General features: G+C 37.4%; 2 protein-coding genes across 2 annotated transcripts in view; one reads left to right on the top strand and one right to left on the bottom strand.

The window, feature by feature from the left end:
* ace (angiotensin I converting enzyme (peptidyl-dipeptidase A) 1) overlaps positions 1-5,695 on the top strand; it is a 42,708-nt gene extending 37,013 nt beyond the window's left edge. Inside the window, exons 18-25 of the mRNA XM_077206155.1 lie at positions 174-271; positions 729-901; positions 1,817-2,040; positions 2,120-2,264; positions 3,694-3,792; positions 3,892-4,014; positions 4,114-4,301; positions 5,236-5,695. Of these exons, the coding sequence (XP_077062270.1) occupies positions 174-271; positions 729-901; positions 1,817-2,040; positions 2,120-2,264; positions 3,694-3,792; positions 3,892-4,014; positions 4,114-4,301; positions 5,236-5,435 (1,250 nt within the window). The 3' untranslated portion in view covers positions 5,436-5,695. The remainder of the gene's footprint in view (positions 1-173; positions 272-728; positions 902-1,816; positions 2,041-2,119; positions 2,265-3,693; positions 3,793-3,891; positions 4,015-4,113; positions 4,302-5,235) is intronic.
* Positions 5,696-7,562: 1,867 nt separating this feature from the next.
* Positions 7,563-18,541, bottom strand: part of itga3b (integrin, alpha 3b) — a 64,718-nt gene continuing 53,739 nt past the window's right edge. The window contains exons 15-26 of the mRNA XM_077206156.1: positions 18,351-18,507; positions 18,019-18,096; positions 17,761-17,840; positions 17,519-17,596; positions 14,503-14,605; positions 13,843-14,019; positions 13,652-13,759; positions 13,450-13,563; positions 13,268-13,366; positions 11,924-12,049; positions 10,115-10,272; positions 7,563-8,547 (exon numbers count right to left, since the gene is read on the bottom strand). Coding sequence (XP_077062271.1) covers positions 10,162-10,272; positions 11,924-12,049; positions 13,268-13,366; positions 13,450-13,563; positions 13,652-13,759; positions 13,843-14,019; positions 14,503-14,605; positions 17,519-17,596; positions 17,761-17,840; positions 18,019-18,096; positions 18,351-18,507 — 1,231 coding nt within the window. The 3' untranslated portion in view covers positions 7,563-8,547; positions 10,115-10,161. The remainder of the gene's footprint in view (positions 8,548-10,114; positions 10,273-11,923; positions 12,050-13,267; positions 13,367-13,449; positions 13,564-13,651; positions 13,760-13,842; positions 14,020-14,502; positions 14,606-17,518; positions 17,597-17,760; positions 17,841-18,018; positions 18,097-18,350; positions 18,508-18,541) is intronic.

The following is an 18,541-nucleotide window of genomic DNA, read 5'->3' as shown; positions in this document are numbered from 1 at the left end:
GGACATTGTGTGTGCTTGTGTTTGTGTTTATGCAATGGTTCCACTTCCACATGACTGGAGATTAAATGGCTTGGAATTCCAATCCCAGTGGTTTCCTCCAGTGCCAGTGGTCAGAGATATTACACCATCTCTCACATCCTGCCGTTCAGTTGGCTGACATTTTTTTTTCTCAGGAAACATGTGGGCCCAAACATGGTCTGGGATCATGGACCTTGCCATTCCGTTCCCTGATGCCACACAAGTGGATGCTACTCCAGCCATGATTGCCCAAGTAAGATCAGAACTGAAAACTCATTCTTTGATCTATTCCCAGATCACGGTCTGAAATCTTGGAAAAAGTTCCATGTGTGTCATTCTCAGAATGCAGCGGCTATTTACATTAAGAGTTAAAGAAGGTAGATGTAGTTTACACTGAGTGGAAATAGTGGTAGAAACTGTTTACACCAAGTTTAAATAGCAAGAAATAGCATCTTGTTTACATGGAGTGCAAATAGGCATGATAGACATATTTCATGCCTCCTTGTGCATACACAATTTCAATGGATTATTGAATTATTAAATGAAATATTTGGGAATTTAAACTGATATTTCCTCAACTAAATGCAAAAGACATAACCTTAAAACTTTTTTTGGTTTAGAATCTTTTAGTAAAGATGTACTGTGCAATGGCATATATATCTATATTAAACTTTGGTTTCCATCTAGTAAACTGCTCTTTGGTTCTTCAGGGTTGGAACGCCAAGCGGATGTTTGAGGAATCGGACCGGTTCTTCACTTCTCTGGATCTTCTACCCATGCCTCCTGAGTTTTGGAACAAGTCCATGCTGGAAAAGCCAACTGATGGCCGTGAAGTGGTCTGCCATGCCTCTGCTTGGGACTTCTACAACCGCAAAGACTTTAGGTACATGCCTTATATCGCAGCAAGATGGTCATACTCAGCCATGGTGGCACACTCTCAGCAAAAAATCGCACAAAAGCAGTCACTGGGATGATAGTCCTATGGTACCATTTAGGTACTAATATGTACACTTTTGGTACCAATACATTTGTACCTTTTAAGGTACTAATATGCAGTCTTGGTACAAAGGTGTAGGCCTAACTTTTGAAAGTGTACCGCCCCAGTGATAGCTTTTGTACCTTTTTTTCCGAAGAGTGCAGGAGAGATGAGATATATTCAATAACAAATGCTGTGTTACCACATATATAAAAACCAATACGATTTTTTGGCGAAGTTTCCAATAACATTCCAAAAATCACCCAAGATGAAAAAAATAAAAAATAAACATTTTCTATATATTTAAAATGGACTACATATACAATGCTTACTAGAGTATCCCCTTGTGAAAAAGAAGTGCTTAATTGTAGTGAATGTGTACCTACTTCTAATCTTAAAAGTATGCTAAAGTGCACTTCTTTTTCTCAAACGTCTTGTTATTAGCCTAGGAACAAACTCAACTGGAATCAAATGTGAGTTAAGTCTCATCAAGTGCTTCGGATGTGGAGCGTTTTTTGTATAATGTGTAAAGTTTCTATGTACAGTACAGTGTTTGCTATTGTCTTGATTCAGACACTATGCTGCCTATATGCAGTAACAACAAATCTTGCTAGCTTGCTAATCCTATATTTCACAGTGTCCTTAGATGTCTGCCAGGCCAAATAAACCACAATTTCACCTACTCCTGTTATTCATGTCATAAGGGGAGGATGTTGGAGCTAAAATGACATCTGAAACAACAGCTTTCTAGCCTTTTCCTTCCCATGTGTTGTTTTGTGAACCTCCCTGTGAACCTTTTCCCCATTCTCTTACCATCTCTAGGATCAAGCAGTGCACGGTGGTGACCATGGATGACCTCATCACTGTGCACCATGAGATGGGCCATGTTCAGTACTTCCTGCAGTATAAAGATCAACCCACCTCTTTCCGTGACGGCGCCAACCCTGGATTCCACGAGGCCATTGGTGACGTATTGGCCCTATCAGTCTCCACACCTAAACATCTTAAGAGCATTGGCCTGCTGGACAAAGTGGAGGAAAATAAAGGTATGTCCGCAATGAAGCTTGCAACAAAACACACGTTAAATGCCAATCCAAACTCTAAGTGTTTTTTACTGGTCTGTAGAGAGCACCATCAACTTCCTGATGAGCATTGCCTTGGATAAGATTGCCTTCCTGCCTTTCGGCTACTTGATGGACCAGTGGAGGTGGAAAGTATTTGATGGAAGGACCTCAAGCTCAGAGTACAACAAAGAGTGGTGGAACCTGAGGTGACCATTCTTCTAATCCACACTGTTAAAGGGGTAGTAGGGCCCTATGATTTCCGTGATGCGGAATCCAGTCTTACTGTAGAATGCGAAAAGTCTCGGAATTTGGCAAATTTGGATGAATCAATCAAATGTATGGCTGTACAATCAAATCACAATATAGACTAGTGTCTGTGAATGTTAAACCGCAAAAATACTATTTAAACAGGAAGTCTACATGTTCTGTTTGTGTCTGAGTGAATGAGTGGCACAGTTTAATCTACTACGCATACTCAAGCACACGTGACGCTTGTGTTGTTTTTCGTTTCTGCCATCTCACTATTTGAGGACATGAACAAATGAGCTTCATCTCCAGAGTTGCTCTGGGACTCAATTCACCAGCATTTCATACAGTATGCTGTGTCTCATTTCGAAAGGGTGTGCTCTATGTCATTGAGTTTGCCTCATTTCAGAACAGTAACCATTATGTTTTAAAGTAAGACAGAGATTACAAGAATTTACGCCTCATGAGGAATAATAGTCCGTTTTATAACAATTACTTTTATGAAATGAGGCAACCTTGATGATGTACGTGGCCGACAAATGCGACTGTCACTAGACTGTGCAGTAGTAATCCAAAGAATGAGATGATGCTTAGTTTAACTGTATTGCTTGTTCTTTTATGGTGACTCGGACACACAAGCATCTGAATCAACCACGCACATTTCGCATAGCTAATAAAACATTGCTCTTGGAAATAAATGAATGTGTCCTTAAAGTTATACCCACCCAGTGCTCGTATTGGGCTGGTACATTCCCTCGCTTCTTCTTGCATACCAGCACTTCTGACATGTTGCCGGTACCAGGGGCTTCACTAGGCCCTTTCTCTACTTGTACACGAATTTGTGATCCCCTCAGTCCCCTTTTAAACCTCATATGCAAACGGCGACAGGCTTCGGCTCCTCCACATCTTTCACAGTGCGTTTTGTTTACCTGTTTGGTTCCCAGCGGCGCAGTGTCAGCGTCAGAACCTAAGCTGAATTGTCTTTGAAAGATTTGTGAAAAATTGGGATAAAGCATTAGAATATTTTTTTACAGTGCAGTGCATGCGCAGATGATGTTATTGATGTTGATGCGTTCTAAAAGCGTGCTGCAGACTTCTAGCAACACTACCGGTTTTTGTTTGAATGTTGAGCTGCAGCTCATTGACCGCTGATGCAACAACAACCAATCAGCTGTGCTATATAGATAATGACATGATCACTACAAAATTAGTTTAAGACCTATCAGTCTGCGCCATCTAGAGTTTCATACCAGAACTAGGTGAACATTTGATCGATGCATTTATATCGAAACATTGTTATTGTTGTTTGCTTTCAGTTATATTAACATGCAAATTGTGCAATATGTAAAGATTTTACCAGAGCTGAATTTGTGTATTTTATTTTAACAGAATGAAGTACCAGGGACTGTGTCCACCTGTACCTCGCACTGAGGACGACTTCGACCCTGGTGCAAAGTTCCACATCCCAGCTAATGTGCCCTATGTCAGGTATAGATAACAATAAAATAAATCATCAATGTGAAAATATCTATAATGTTACACAGCGCAGCCTTTGGATTAACTGTATATTTGGTTTGGCTCCAATAGGTACTTTGTGAGTTTTGTAATCCAGTTCCAGTTCCACAAGGCCCTGTGTGAAGCCGCTGGTCAGCCAGCACCGCTCCACAACTGTGACATCTACCAGTCCAAAGAAGCAGGGAAACTCCTGGGGTCAGTGAATCAATGACAAACTGAGACTGTTTAAAGTTTTTACAAGCACTACGAGTAATGAAGTAGTGAGATTTTATAGACGTTTATTGTCTACTCTAGTGATGTGATGAAGATGGGCTTCAGTAAACCCTGGCCTGAAGCCATGACTTTGATTACTGGCCAGCCCAAAATGTCAGTCCAGCCTCTGATGGAGTATTTCCAACCGCTCATCGACTGGCTGGAGGAGGAGAACAAAAAGAATGGGGACGTCCTGGGATGGCCAGAGTACGACTGGACACCATACAAAAGTAAGCATGGAGTTCATGAATCGACATCCAAATGTTGGTTTACCATTGAAGTGTTTTATTGAAAAATAAATGTGCTTCCGCTGGGAAACTGGAATGAATTTCAGCCAAATTAATTGGAACAGAATAAAATTGTATTTATTTCTTGATCATCAGATGTGAGTTAACCAATCCCAACAACAACGTCCCAAGCTCTAACACAATTTTAAATCACCGGATTTATGTGATTCTTCCAATGGAGAACATTTCTTTTCTGATTGTAACAATAAAAAGTCATAAAAAACTGTGTATTTTTCAGTAGTTATAATATTTTGGAATGTGTTTTTATGGAGCTTTTTTAATCTATTTAAATATTTTAAATATTTTTGAGTTCTAAAAAGTGCCAAAATTCCCCTATTTTGGACTAGTTCCCTACCCATGCATCTTAACTTCCTTTCTATAAAACATTTAGAAAATGTATAAAATACATTTATAAAAAGCTGCTTTTCATAACCTCTTCATAAGAATCTGATTTTTTAGTAAACTGGTGTATATGTACAATTTAAGAGTTGCTGAATTCTGCAAAGAATACAGTTTTTAGAAATAATTAATAAATAATGCCTTTCTTTTCAATATTTTTCTTAATTGTTACCTGACTACTATAGCTAACTTAATCAACATTTCTAATTTTCATTTAGTTTAACTTGACAAACTTAAATAACTAAAACTAATATATACATCATTTTTTTTATTAAAATGTACATGGAAACTATTAGAATAAAAAAACTGATTCAAAAATGAATAATAACTATAATAGTAGTATCTCAATAATAAAGTAACACAGGTTTAAACTTTTTCTCCAAGGTAAACAATGTTATTACCATCAATACCGAAATTGCAGACCATGGCACTTTTTAACTAACAGAATGCTCCCACACTTCTCACCTGTTGGTTTCAGTGACGTCCGTGTTTGAAGAGAAGTCAAAAGCAGTCAGCTTCCTGGGATTGAGTGTGGATGAGGCAGGCGCTGCAGCGGGTCAATGGATCCTGCTGGTTCTGAGCATCGTCTTCCTGCTCGGCATCGTCTTCTTAGTCTACAGATACAGGAAGACTAAACGCTTACAGGACAAATCAATGTCTCAGATGGAGCTCAAGTAAAATTCTTCAAAAAGGAAACTATTCTATTCTTACCATGCAGTCAAGATTCACCTCTTTTTGAATGTAATGTATATTTATTATTTTGGGTCAAATTTGTTTGACTATGCAATGAAAAGTGACTTGTAATTTATTTGTAAAAAAAAAAAAAAATTGTTTTTAAATGTTTCACTGCTGTTTTCAATTATTTGTACTGTCTTAACTGTGTGCATTTCTGATTGATTCTACTGGTAAACCTTTATAGAATAAAGAATTATACAGACGTTCTGGATTTGTTTATTGTCTGAGCGAAATAACATTTCATTACAACATCAGCCTTCAGTTTTTAAAAACATTTTAGTATCATTACAATATGTATAAAAAAGCCTTTAAATATGTATTTTTTCTGTGTGGACATACAGTATATTTTCTCATCTTAATACCTACCCAGGTCTGAGGTATACAAGCACTGTGTCATTTATAAGCACTGTGTCATTTTTTTTGCTCAGAATGTAATGAAGTATAGTGGTTTACGAAATCTGCTCTAGTTTCCAACTCTTTATCCCTCAAATAACAACTAAACAAGCCAAATAATATGTGCTTCTCTCTGACAATGCACTCAAATCCACCATATGATTATATCAAATCCCACTAAAATGTGAAACTTACTCCACTTCACCATAAAGAATCTTTTATCATCTTATACAATACATACTCATCATCATTGAGAGTGAACTGATCTGAGATGTTTTTGAAATGAAACCTGCAATCCATGTGGCTTGGCAGTACAATGGCAGTACATATTTTATAGAAATATAGTATTTGTTCAAGCATACATCTACATTCTTCACTTGTAAAATGAATCGCACCAAATGACAGTAGTTCTCTTGTAGTTGTTCCTCTGTAAAAAAAGGGTCATCAACACAATACAATTTGACACAGTAGAGACAAAGATATTCTTAATTATTAACAAAAACATATTTAACTGGACGTCTTAACTAAATCAATAAACCAAACTGAGCACAATTTTATTGTTATATCAACAAAAAAAGAAACATTGGCTCAAACAATAAGCGGCGTTTGGGGCAGTACTATTGAACAATTACATGTCAGTGTGGATTTTTGCTCATATGATACAAATATGTTTTTCCCCCTCATTGCAGTAATGATAATTTAATTGTGCTTAATTGTCATAAATTGTTGCAAAAACAAAATATCCTAAATGATATATGTATATATATATATGTGTATATATATGTGTATATATATATATATATATATATATATATATACACATACACACTGTATATATATATATATATATATATATATATTTATATACACACATTATATATATATATATGTATGTAAATTAACACATTTTTCAGTCATGAAACTCTAAACGAGCACTGATTGGTTCCTCTAATGCTGACCAGACATCCATCCTCATTCACATAAAGTTAACTCTTCCTTTTACAGTACGTTAACTTACGTGTACTTGCAGTGTACTTACCTAAGAAAGTACTGGTAATATAAGGTAAGTGCATGGGTTAAGGTTACGCTTAGGGGTAGGTTCAGGGTTAGTACCTAGTTATTACCCAATTATTGTAATGACTATAATAAGTACATAGTATGTACATGGGGAACAGGACTGTAAAAGGAAGGGTCTTAGCCTATCTTAGCCTGTGATCGCCTTGCTGCGCGATTATGAAAACTTCTGTTTACCCTTCCTCCTCTCCAGCACCACTTATAGAGATCTGCACAATTCTTACTTGCTCAACATCAGCGTAGCAGATCTCGTCTGGCAAAATCAAGCATAGCCTATGTACTTTCCATGCCCCATGCCAATTAATGCTGGGGTTTCACTTTGTTGAGTATAAGTAACGTTACTCCTACATGTCTACTAAGTGTGTTAGAAGGGTATAAATAGACTGGTAGGGTTAGAATAAGTTGATGTACTTGCAAAGCTACTTATAGTCAGTAGAATGTCTTTTTGGGGAACATCCCAATAAAGAGTTAGCAGATATTAAACAGAAAGTCTAATACTCTTATGAGGGTTAGGTGACATGTAGTTGCAAGGTTACTTATAGTCAACAGAATGTTCAAAAGGGACCATCAACCAATGTTGGTTAAATAATACACTCCAAGAGGTGTCATGACTGAAATATATTTTAGTTTTTTTTTTTTCTTCATTTGAGATTCACCCAACTAATTCTGATAGGAACATAATGATTTGAGCAAACATTTTACTAACTTAGACATTGTAGTCTTAAAAATAAAGGTTCCAAAAGGAGGTTTCTTCATGGAATCACTGATGCCAATAAAGAACCTTTGTTTTTAAGAGTCTTTCTCCATGGGAGGAAGTAGCTGGAAAAATAGAGCAGGTCTTACATAATACGCATCTGAACAAAATACAACTGAATTCAGCAGAACTGGAAATCGTGTCTATTTCCTCAGTGCTGTTTTATGAGAACAGCTCTCAGATCAGTTATAGCATGATGGAAATGTCAAATAAAAATGAACCACTGCTTTGGCAGGTAAACTATAGCAGACATTTTCTGACCTTAACATAAGGGGGAAAGTTAGTATAGAACTTTGATTACATAAAAAAAAAACTATTATAGTGGAATGAAATTAAAAAAGCAATAAAGCACACGCTTGAAACCAAAACATATTTACATGTTCATGAAGATTGAAAAGTAGTCCAATAAATCAATTAATCATTACTAGGTTAGAGACGTCCCAGACAATGCCGACAATCTGGCTTTGCTGAGAGTGGTTAAATGGTGAACAAAACATGATATTGCACACAGACCAACAAACATTTCAAAACATATTCTCAATAGCTCACTGCGTGTGAATAATGTCTCCAAACGCCAGTGTCCAGTGTCTGTTGAGTTGTCCGGGGTTAATAAAATACATCCTTTAATCGTCACGCTCCCCTGGCTCTGGACGGAGAGAGGTGAAGAGGTCAGTAGTAATATTCATGCATTTCTGTCCAGTTGGTGACCCAGAGTTTCTTGCTCAGTTCTTGCTCGGGCTGAAAGGCCAAGTTATAGCGTTCCTCTTTGCGTATTTTCACACCGTGGTACTTTGGCATTATCCTGTAGTAAACAGCCCTCTTGAAGAAACCACACTGCGGAAGACAGACAGAGAATCAAAGAAATATTTCAGGTAAGAGTAACAGATATGCTTCTTAATATAACTACCCCCAAATTAAAATGTTCTCATTTACTCATCCTCATTCTATCCTATTTTTTTAGGTGTTTTTCATGAAAGTAGACAGTGATTTATGCTGCAAACCTCCGAAAAACTTCACAAAAGCAATACAAATAAAAGTAATCCATATAACGTGTGCACTATATTTCAGATCTTGTAAAGCCATTTGATAAATTTGTGAGAAACACAAAAATTTAAATTGTTATTCACTGAAAAACTTAATTTTACTGCTTTGTTTCTCATTTGCTTTGTTCAAATTTGCTGCGCCATGATTGTTCACGTGACACAGGAAAAGTTGTCTGGCATCAAATTTTAATTGAATGCAAGCACAAATTAAATTAGTCGGATTGATCATACTTTTTTGGTGTCATTTTTGGAGCCTTGCAGTAAAAATCCACTTTCCTTGATTAAAAAAATAGCAGCTTGGAAATTGCAGCAATCTCATTTTGTGTTTCACAGAAAAAAAATAATAATATGTGGTTAGTAAATGATGACAAAATATTAGTTTTGGGGTGAATATGTAACTATGTATAAATGCATAAACATGATTAAAGATCATAGGGGAAAAAAACCCAGAATCTTTTTGCTTCAATAGAATGAAACAGTCAGGTCCCGGAAGCAAAAACTCCATTCATTTTCTACATAGGGAATTTTATTTTTAAGGATAAAACCTTAAAGACAGACATACTGTGAGCTACGAGATTTGTTAATCAATGGTATTTGGTTCTGCTGAAGTGTCAGCCTTCATTATTTAAACTTATTTAAAAAAAAATTGTTTAACAGCAAAATATGGGGTTTAAAAACTACATTACCCATGATGCTGTACAGAAAATTCTACCAATCAAGAGTCGGAAAAAAGCAAAGCGCACTAAAGAGCTATTTAGCTCCGCCCACTCCCATGAAGCACTACGAATGCCACAATCGAGTCAGTTTTCCTACGCCCTCAAGTACTTTCAGTTTGATTATGCTGTTCGCAATGCTTCATGGGATTGTAGTTATTTCCATCATTAAAGCCTTTAAGTACACAGTCTTGTACCTTTGCATTTTTGTCAGATTTTCAAATACTTTTTTGCTTCAAATCAAAGTTTGTAGTGTTATGATTCCACTTGTAGCAGGCTGGTTTGGGTCATGTCTTATAACGAAGACTAAAATTCCTATGGGAAAAATGAATGGGAAAAACACTTTTGGAACCAAAGCCGCTGAAAAAGTGGGCAGATTACAGTGGAAAAAAGAATTTACTGAAACTTAAAATTTCATTAATTAAATGGGAAAAAAAATTGCATTGAGATTCTCATTTGAGGTCCATTTTACGTGGGGATATTTAGGGTTAGTTTACTGAGCAAGACAGAATAAGAAAAGAGGAGATTGTTATCTGAATCTGGCAGTGAAGGGATTACGAAGTTAGAATGTGAGTGACAGGCTTCCAAAGTGAAAAGTCAGAAAAAGCGTATGTTAACCAGGGAGAGATCCTGGCTCTGCTTTACCGAAGGGCCCTAACGGTGCTGCATAGCGGCCCACGGGCCCCTTGGGCTCAGTTTTCCTCCGTCAGCCTCTCTGTCTCAGAGGGCTGGATCTTTATTTCTGCTTTCTGGGATTTGGCCTCATACATCTCCCTCCTGCTGGCCCGTCGGAAGAAACCGCACTGTGGAGGAGGGGCGGAGCCCAAGGCGGGACATTTATTACTAATTTAAATAACAAGATGCGGTGACATTTCACATCAAGGGTGTGCTGTAAAATTGAATTTCATTGAGTGCAAGCATTTGGTTTAAACCTGTCCTGTCATATGGGTCTATTAACCGTCCTCGGTTAAGCTATGAAGAAAAATACTTGATCATACCATCCACTTTTATTTCATGCTTAGGTAATTTTATGTAATGGTATACACTATAGTTCAAAAGTTTGTTGTCAGAATGATTTTTTTTTGTTTTAAAGAAATTAATACTTTTTTCTTGTGAGGATGCATTAAATTGATAAAATTGACAGCAAAAACTTTAACAATGTTACAAAAATTGTTCTTTTAAACTTTCTATTTATTAAATAATCCTGAAAAAAAAGCATCAGGGTTTCCACAAACATATGAAGAAGCACAACTGTTTTCAACATTGATAATAATAAGATTATAAATAATAAAATTCGCGTCTGCCGCCCGAGTTGAAAAATCTGAACTTCTGCGTCAAATTCGCGCCGCGTTAAACAATCAGGAGCCAGTTTGCTGCTGTCACATGGTGAAGTTAATATTTTACCACATAAAAACTTGATTTCAATATATGAGACATTCATTTTGTATGCTATTTATTCCATATCTAATCTAGATTATATTAAACATTATTATTATTCTAATGTAAAGAGAACCAACATACTTTATTGCAAGAACATACTTCGTGTCTGGACAGTGTTGTGTGAGGGAAAAAAACACAGGACAGTTTAATCACTTTTGTAGTAGCCTAGGCTGGCTCCATTTATCATCAAAAGAAAAATAAATTACAGATTAGGTGGGTGAGGGCGAGGGTGATCCTCGCTCCGATGCGGGACAACAGATCATCAAACTGGGCGCGGGACAGGCGGAAGTAGCCTACCGCTGAAAGCGGTCGTCATCCAGGCGCAGCTCCTGGAGCAAATTGTGAAACTCGCCAAACTAGGTTCGCCTCCGAAGGGTCTGGTGGACCCAAATACGGTGATGATGATCCCTACGCCACTGTTCTGCTCTCCAGAGCGGTGACTCTCTCGATAAATTACCCATCAACAACAGACATCTTGTAAAAAGATGGCCCGCCAACGGGGTTCGAAACTTTTGAAACTTTCGCCTCTGACTCGCGTAAATTTTGCTTCAAACTTTTGTTTTTACGCGCATCAGTTTCACTCTTGAGGCGCGAATTAACACAAAGTCGTCAAGCGTCAAACTAGACGCGGTAGACGCGAATTTGACGCGCTATTCGCGTCCGGTGTGAACGCACAGTAAGAGTAATCCATTACTTGGAAAAAAGTATTCTGATTACGAAACTCACGTTGCTTGTAACATACCCCCAACACTGACATCAACTCAGATGGACCAGATGATCCATATTCAATGCCATCATAAAATAGCACATACCTGTGACCAATTAATTAAATTCTGTCTAGTCTGTATCACATTTCTACCATCTCATCTCATGTATATAACATATAACATATACTTCCAAGCCCAGTTTTGACCTGGATTACATATAATTCTAAATAATGGGCAAATTTTTTTTTTTTTAACATTCCTTATTTGATTTTGAGGGAATGTCGACCAAATATAAGTGCACAAATACCTTCCACAGAATGAGACTGATGATCCCTAATAACAGTATCCCTGCAACTGCTGCAACAATGATGATCCAGAGAGGAACTTCATATGGCATCTCCTCTCCCAGCACCGGGTCAATGTTTACTGAAAACTACAGAGACAAAAGGACATTCAAAATAGATGAGCTTTTAGCCATGTCATTAGGAGTTACACTGTGAATATTTTAAAGGATCAGTTAATCAAAATATTAACATTCTGTCATCATTTATTCACTCTCATGTCATTCCATGGAAAATAAAAATAAATGAGGATTCAGAGTTTATAGTGACCACAAAAAAGCACAATTTCCAGTGATAACCCTACTCTTACAATAACTCTTTGGTTAATAACCCTCTGTTAATCAAACTGTCCTTGGGCTGAACAATGCCGATCTGTAGTTTTCACGTGTTTTGCGGCATCCGTTGGGATTTTGCTGACAAATGAACGTCAATTTTTCGATCCAGGTAACACGGAGAATGAGTAAACATTGTTCATTTACAAATCCTACCTGACATTCTAACAATATAAGGTGCTTTGAAAATCAACAAAGTTACACTTTAATTGTCTTTTAAACTAGTCAATATGACTTGGACAGTATATTACAAGATGTTTAAAGGGGTGGTATAATGCCCTTTTCACAAGATGTCAAATAAGTCTTTGATGTCCCCAGAGTGTGTATGAAAAGTTTTAGCTCAAAATAGCCCACAGATAATTTATATAGCATGTTGAAATTGTCACTTTTTACTGTTTTTGTGTCTGTCCCTTTAAATGCAAATGAGCTGCTGCTCCCGGCACAGTGGGTGGAGCTACAACAGCTTTCATCCTTTGACCTCACACAGACAAGCTCTGATTTTTTTTTAAACATTTTTCCTTTTATGTTGAAACCGGAGTCAGACAATGATAAGAGACTCAAGAAGTGACAACATGTAGAATGCAACAGGACATTTCGGTATGGTTAGTTAATGAATTTATGTAGCTTATGAGTAGTTATCTTCAAGTCATTTATTAGCATATTCTGTCATGATAATCTATAAATCGCTTTCCCGAGGGTGGGGTTTATGTAAATTCTAGGGTTGGTGATGTCATTAACCCAGGAGGAATGTCTTGTAGTCCCTATCAGCCATTTGTTGTAGTCCTTAAAAAGCAATTTCTTAATTTAATCGTATTATTTATTATTATTTATTTATTAATTTTCATCTTTTTTCTTTTTTTCTGTAGACTTTCCACTGACCCCTTGTCACTCCTTTGCGGCCCCTTTGAGGGTCAAAAGCGTCATGAGGGTGAGTAAATAATTCCTTATTGTGTGAACTTTAATGCGAACAGCTCTGACCTCTCTAGTCTGGTTGTCCATTTTGATGGCCGGTTTGTCTGCCTGCAGTCTCAACGTGGCCTTCCCCTTTACCTCCACTCGCAAGGCATTGGCATAATCCTGCAAGAAAACCACAAAGATTCCAGGTGCCATTTAGTGAACACTATGACAAATAGTACTTGATAAACAGCTACTGTACAAACCTCCAGCAAGGTGCCGTTCCACACACGTGACCTGACTCTGATCTCCGCCTGAGTCGACATGTTGTGCAGCGGGCAGGAGAAGGTCAGACAGTGGGCCGTCTGCTTTGAACACTCCTGAACCGAGATAAAAGACATTAGGATGATGAAATAACTGATGGGACACTATGGAAATCATTCCTCAGAGAGCAAACGTCTGCCTCACCAGCAAATGGGGCACTTTACGAGGTGCCAGGACTTTAACAGAAGCTTCTGCATGAGGATACGCAGAGCCCACCTCTCTCTTGGATCGTTTAGTACCTCGATCTGACAACTGGAAGAGATGACAACCGAATGGAGTGAATGAAAATGAAAACGAGTAACTGTGGGCTGCTGTATTCATTTCTTCAGACTCACTGTGAGGTTGAGATGGTTGACAATCCTCCCTGGTGGGACACAGCGTGACTCCGTCGCTCCTTTGATCACTATCTCTGTGAGATACAGCAGCCATTTCCCATTGGTTACCGCAAATGGCCATTCAAAGTCAATCATCAGAGTTCCCAAATTTCCCAGAGGTTCTCCCAGCACATTCACCTGGAATGTGAACACAATAAACGTTTTTATCGTTTTCACATTTGAGCAAAAGGGAGCTTAAGAGGATAGTTCACCCACAACTTACATTATCATTTACTCACCCTCATGTGACACAAAATTACATATTCTGAAGAATGTAACCAAACAGTTCTGGTGACCATTGACTTATATTGTATGGACAAAAAACAGATTCCTTAAATGATCTTGTTTTGTGTTTCGTAGAAGGAAGAAAGTCATACAGGTTTTGGAATGACATTAGGGTGAGTAAATTATGACAGAATGCTAATTTTTAAGTGAACTATTGCTTTAAAAGTAGGCTCAGATCTCATTTTGGTCTATACAGATGTTGTCTACATTTGATGTTTTGAGAATCTGCACCAGCTAAATATTTTATACAATTAAAATGATTTGAGCCTGATACATTAAAATAAAAATATATATATTTTTTTGTATATCCAAACAAACCTATAAAGCCACACTCACACGAAACACAAACTCCAGCGGACTCCCCACATCACTGGTGCTGTTCATGGCAGACTCCCCGATCACACTGCCACTGAAGGACGTGTCAATCACTGCCTTTTCTCTGCACACGACAGGAAGAGAATGAGAATCACAGGATTAAAGGTGCAGTAAGTGATTTCTGAGAAGCGCTTTTGAAAGCAGCACAACACACGTGTAGCCAATCAGCAAGAGGGAGATTTGAAGAAAGACTGTAGAAAGAAAGATGGACCCGTGTTAATATTCGAAAAGCTTTCCAGCGCTGGAGAGAGCTGAGCGGGAAGGCCTGAAAACAGATGCTGAGGTTGTGTTGTTTGTGCTCCATACGTGAGTAACATTAGTTTATTTTGCTTCGCTTCAGCTATGATAAAGAGACATCTACTCCTGCATTGCGTGTTCGTGCATTCTGGGTGCGGCACAATGAAGGGAGGGGTACCTTTAAACGAAGATCATCAGGACTGTTTTTGAGGTATGAGGACTTATTAATTGTGCATTAATAAGGCAGAGTTATTATATTCAACTAAATCTTAAACTGAAACTAAAACCATGAATCAAACATTTTTGTTACTTGAAATAAAATAAATGTTAAATGAAATAAAATAATATAAAAAAACTTAGACAAAAAATAAAATTTATCATGTGAAAATAAAAAATAAATAAAAAAATTCTAAATATTAGTGTGGCGAGCAGGACGAGGCCGAGGGACGTGAGAGAACGGCGCGAGGCCGGTGGCGTGAGTGATAATGAACGTCACCAGTGAGACGCACCGGTCTCGCATCTCTCACGGAGGAGCGGAAGCATAAAAGGAGGAGCAACGACGCTGAAGATCGAGAAAGGAACAGGCCTGATTTTATGTTGTGTTTTGTTTCTGTTTTGTGCGGCCAGCTGGTGGCTTATACTTTTGTTTTTGTATTTGTTTTATTTTATTATTAAAAATTGTTGATTGTTCGCCGGTTCCTGCCTCCTTCTTTCCTGAAACTTAAACCCTGTTACAATTAGTAAACACTATAATAGTGTCTCGATTAGGGCTGGGAAAAGATAAATCGCGATTAATCGCATCCAAAATAAAAGTTTGTGTTTACATAATATATGTGTGTGCACTGTGTATAATTATTTTGTATATATAAATACACACACATGCATCTATACATATAAGAAAAAAATATATTTATATATAAAAAAATTATATTTATATATAATATAAATTATAAATAAATATATACAGTATATACATAAAAATATTTCTTAAATATATACATGCATGTGTGTGTGTATAATTATTTTGTATATATATAAATACAGTGCACACACATATATTATATAAACACAAACTTTTATTTTGGATGCGATTAATCGCGATTAATCTTTTCCCAGCCCTAGTCTCGATACTAAAATAACACTGATTTTTAACACTGAAGGGTTTATCCACAGCAATCATTTTTTGGCCACGAACACACTGTAAAGTTTCAGGAGTGACAACTGCATTTAAATACTATCGCATCATTCTGGCATCTCGCGTGTTTAGCATCTGCTATTTTGACCAAAGTAATATTACAGCGACAAAAGACTACAATTATAACTAAACTACCATCTACAGAGGCGTTGTGTTTTTATAGTGATCAAGTTTATGGATTTGTTAAAGCTACAATATGTAATTTTTAATCTTACAATAACAAAGGCGTAGGTTGATGACGCAGTGATTAGCGGAATTATGGAACTTGTCGTCATGCTGATGAATCTAATAATGTTTATGGATGAGTGAGTTTTTAATATGACAGTGGTATGAAGCAGGTCGCTATTGCTAATAAAAGACAGATATCAGCGCCACACGCGAGTCCCGTGGATATAAAGGAATGAGGACATTTCATTCTACCGAACTATTCACAAGTGCTGAAGTACTGACACAGGTCAGTTTATTTGACAAATTAAACTTGTGAGGTAACGCAGCACTGTTTTATTTAGTCTAGCGTTACACTATAATACTAAACAGTATTTGAGTGTGTTGAAAGTTATAATGTTATTTTATGTGTTAGTTTGTTTGCTATATGATACTAGCAGTAAGCTAGATCAACATTAGAATAACATACTGATCATATTCTAACATTTCATCATGTTGAGCTATCTAACATTGATTAGTTTTATGTACATTTGCTCACCTGTCTAATAAAGCTCATGAAAGCTGTCAAGTCGAAGTTAGTCGCGGACGTGGAGCTCTCGGCATCTCGAAAACGTCACGCCGATATTGATCCTCGTTTTATTTCTCCTTTTGTCCTAAAGTCTGCTTGCCATGGTCCATAATGTTTAAATGAAACAACAACAGCGTGAGCGTGCCGCTAGACGTTACGCACTACGCAGTTGTCCATGACTGTCGCCATGGTTACTAAGGCAGTACAAGCAGAAACCAGGGATAACGTGGACGTCATTAACAGACGACAAGTGAACATGGACGGGCACTTTTTAAAATTGTGAATGTCTCTGAATTTACAAATTCTTGGAAACATTTAGGATAATGGAAGTAAACAATGAAAGAAATATATAAAACACTGTGCAACTGGTTTCTGGATATTTGGATACAACATTTTTACATATTGTACCATTAAAGTGGGTGTGTGGGTCACGGTATTTTGGTCTCATTTTCAATGTAAAGCATTTTGATTTTATGATTTATTTCAGTTTATTATGGGCTTGTTCTTGTTCGCTGTTATTTTCTTGCAAGATCTGGCAACACAAGTAAGTAAATGCTTGTATATCTTTCCCTGTGCATGTTTAAATATGTCCTTAACAACTAGTTGTTCAGTTCACTTCCCTACACACTCTGTATAATTATTGTAAATTTGATTGCCACCACCTGCATTTTAATTTGGTTGTTGAATGCGGTTGTCACTCCCGTAAATTACTGAATTGTGTGTGTACAGAATTGTGTGGCCTTTGTTTAACATGCACAGATGAATCATCAAAATATTTGTTCTTATTTTTAGCAATATATCAAGGTACGTACAAGGAAAAGGTAGTGAGGACTGTGTTCTTCACGTTGAGGGTGACACGAACAGGATACAGGTCCTTCTGTTCACTTATACTGAAGACAAACACAAACACCGTTCAGTCAGTCACCGTAACAGAAAACGACCTGCAGAAACGACTTGTGGAATCAAATGTCTTTTATGCACAATTTGTTGAGGTGTATTGAGGGGAACTGTATACTGTATAAACCAGAAACCATCTCAGTTACTACATACGTACGTGGAGAGCTGAAGTTGAGATTCAATCTGTTCTGTGTAAAGTGTAATACCAGAGGTCTCAAAGATGAATTTCAATGAGGTCTGTGAAGACAGAAATCAAGAGAGAGAATAAATTAGCAAAACATTTCAGCTGTACAGTCTGATTAGCTGAGTTCATTCAAATGGCCCGTGGAAAAATAGTAATCAGAGAGGCTTGTTTAATGTACATGCAAATCTTCAGAAAGGTCACACATTGCACAGGTTTCAGTAAGACTGCTACCTTCTGTTTGCTTTTAAATGGGTTTCCCAGATCGCATTTGATGGTGTCGTCTGCGCTGCACTTAATATCGAAACCAGGCTGTAATGTAGACAAACCCAGAGAACAGCATTGAAATGATTTAATTAATACGATTAACTAGAAAAAGTCTCAAGCAGGAACTTAAATTCAAATGCATCAACCTAGCAACATATTGTACGAAGCACATCCCAAATCAAAGTGAAAATTGTACAGGAAATACATGAAAACTGTATTGCTCATATATTGCTCTTTCACAAACGTTTGAGACATGAAAGAGATCATCTTTGTGAAACAGCGTCTCCATGTGGACTCACCTGAGTGCGCACTCCTGAGTATTTGAGTGTGGGGGGGATGGTGATGTTGAGCATGGCCTGATGGGCGTCCTCGTCCTGCCTGCCTTCATCGGGTATGTTAGTAACATCCACCATCATCACCAGCTTCTTAATGTTACTGTTGAACTCCAAAGTTTGACTGTGAACAAACCAGCACATCCAGCATATTTACC

The sequence above is a fragment of the Siphateles boraxobius genome, unplaced genomic scaffold (assembly GCF_051911475.1).
Source record: "Siphateles boraxobius isolate OS27281-9 unplaced genomic scaffold, OSU_SipBor_1 55, whole genome shotgun sequence".
Classification (NCBI taxonomy): domain Eukaryota; kingdom Metazoa; phylum Chordata; class Actinopteri; order Cypriniformes; family Leuciscidae; genus Siphateles; species Siphateles boraxobius.
The sequence above is the reverse complement of the archived record's forward strand: the minus strand, read 5'-3'. Positions and strand labels throughout refer to the sequence as shown.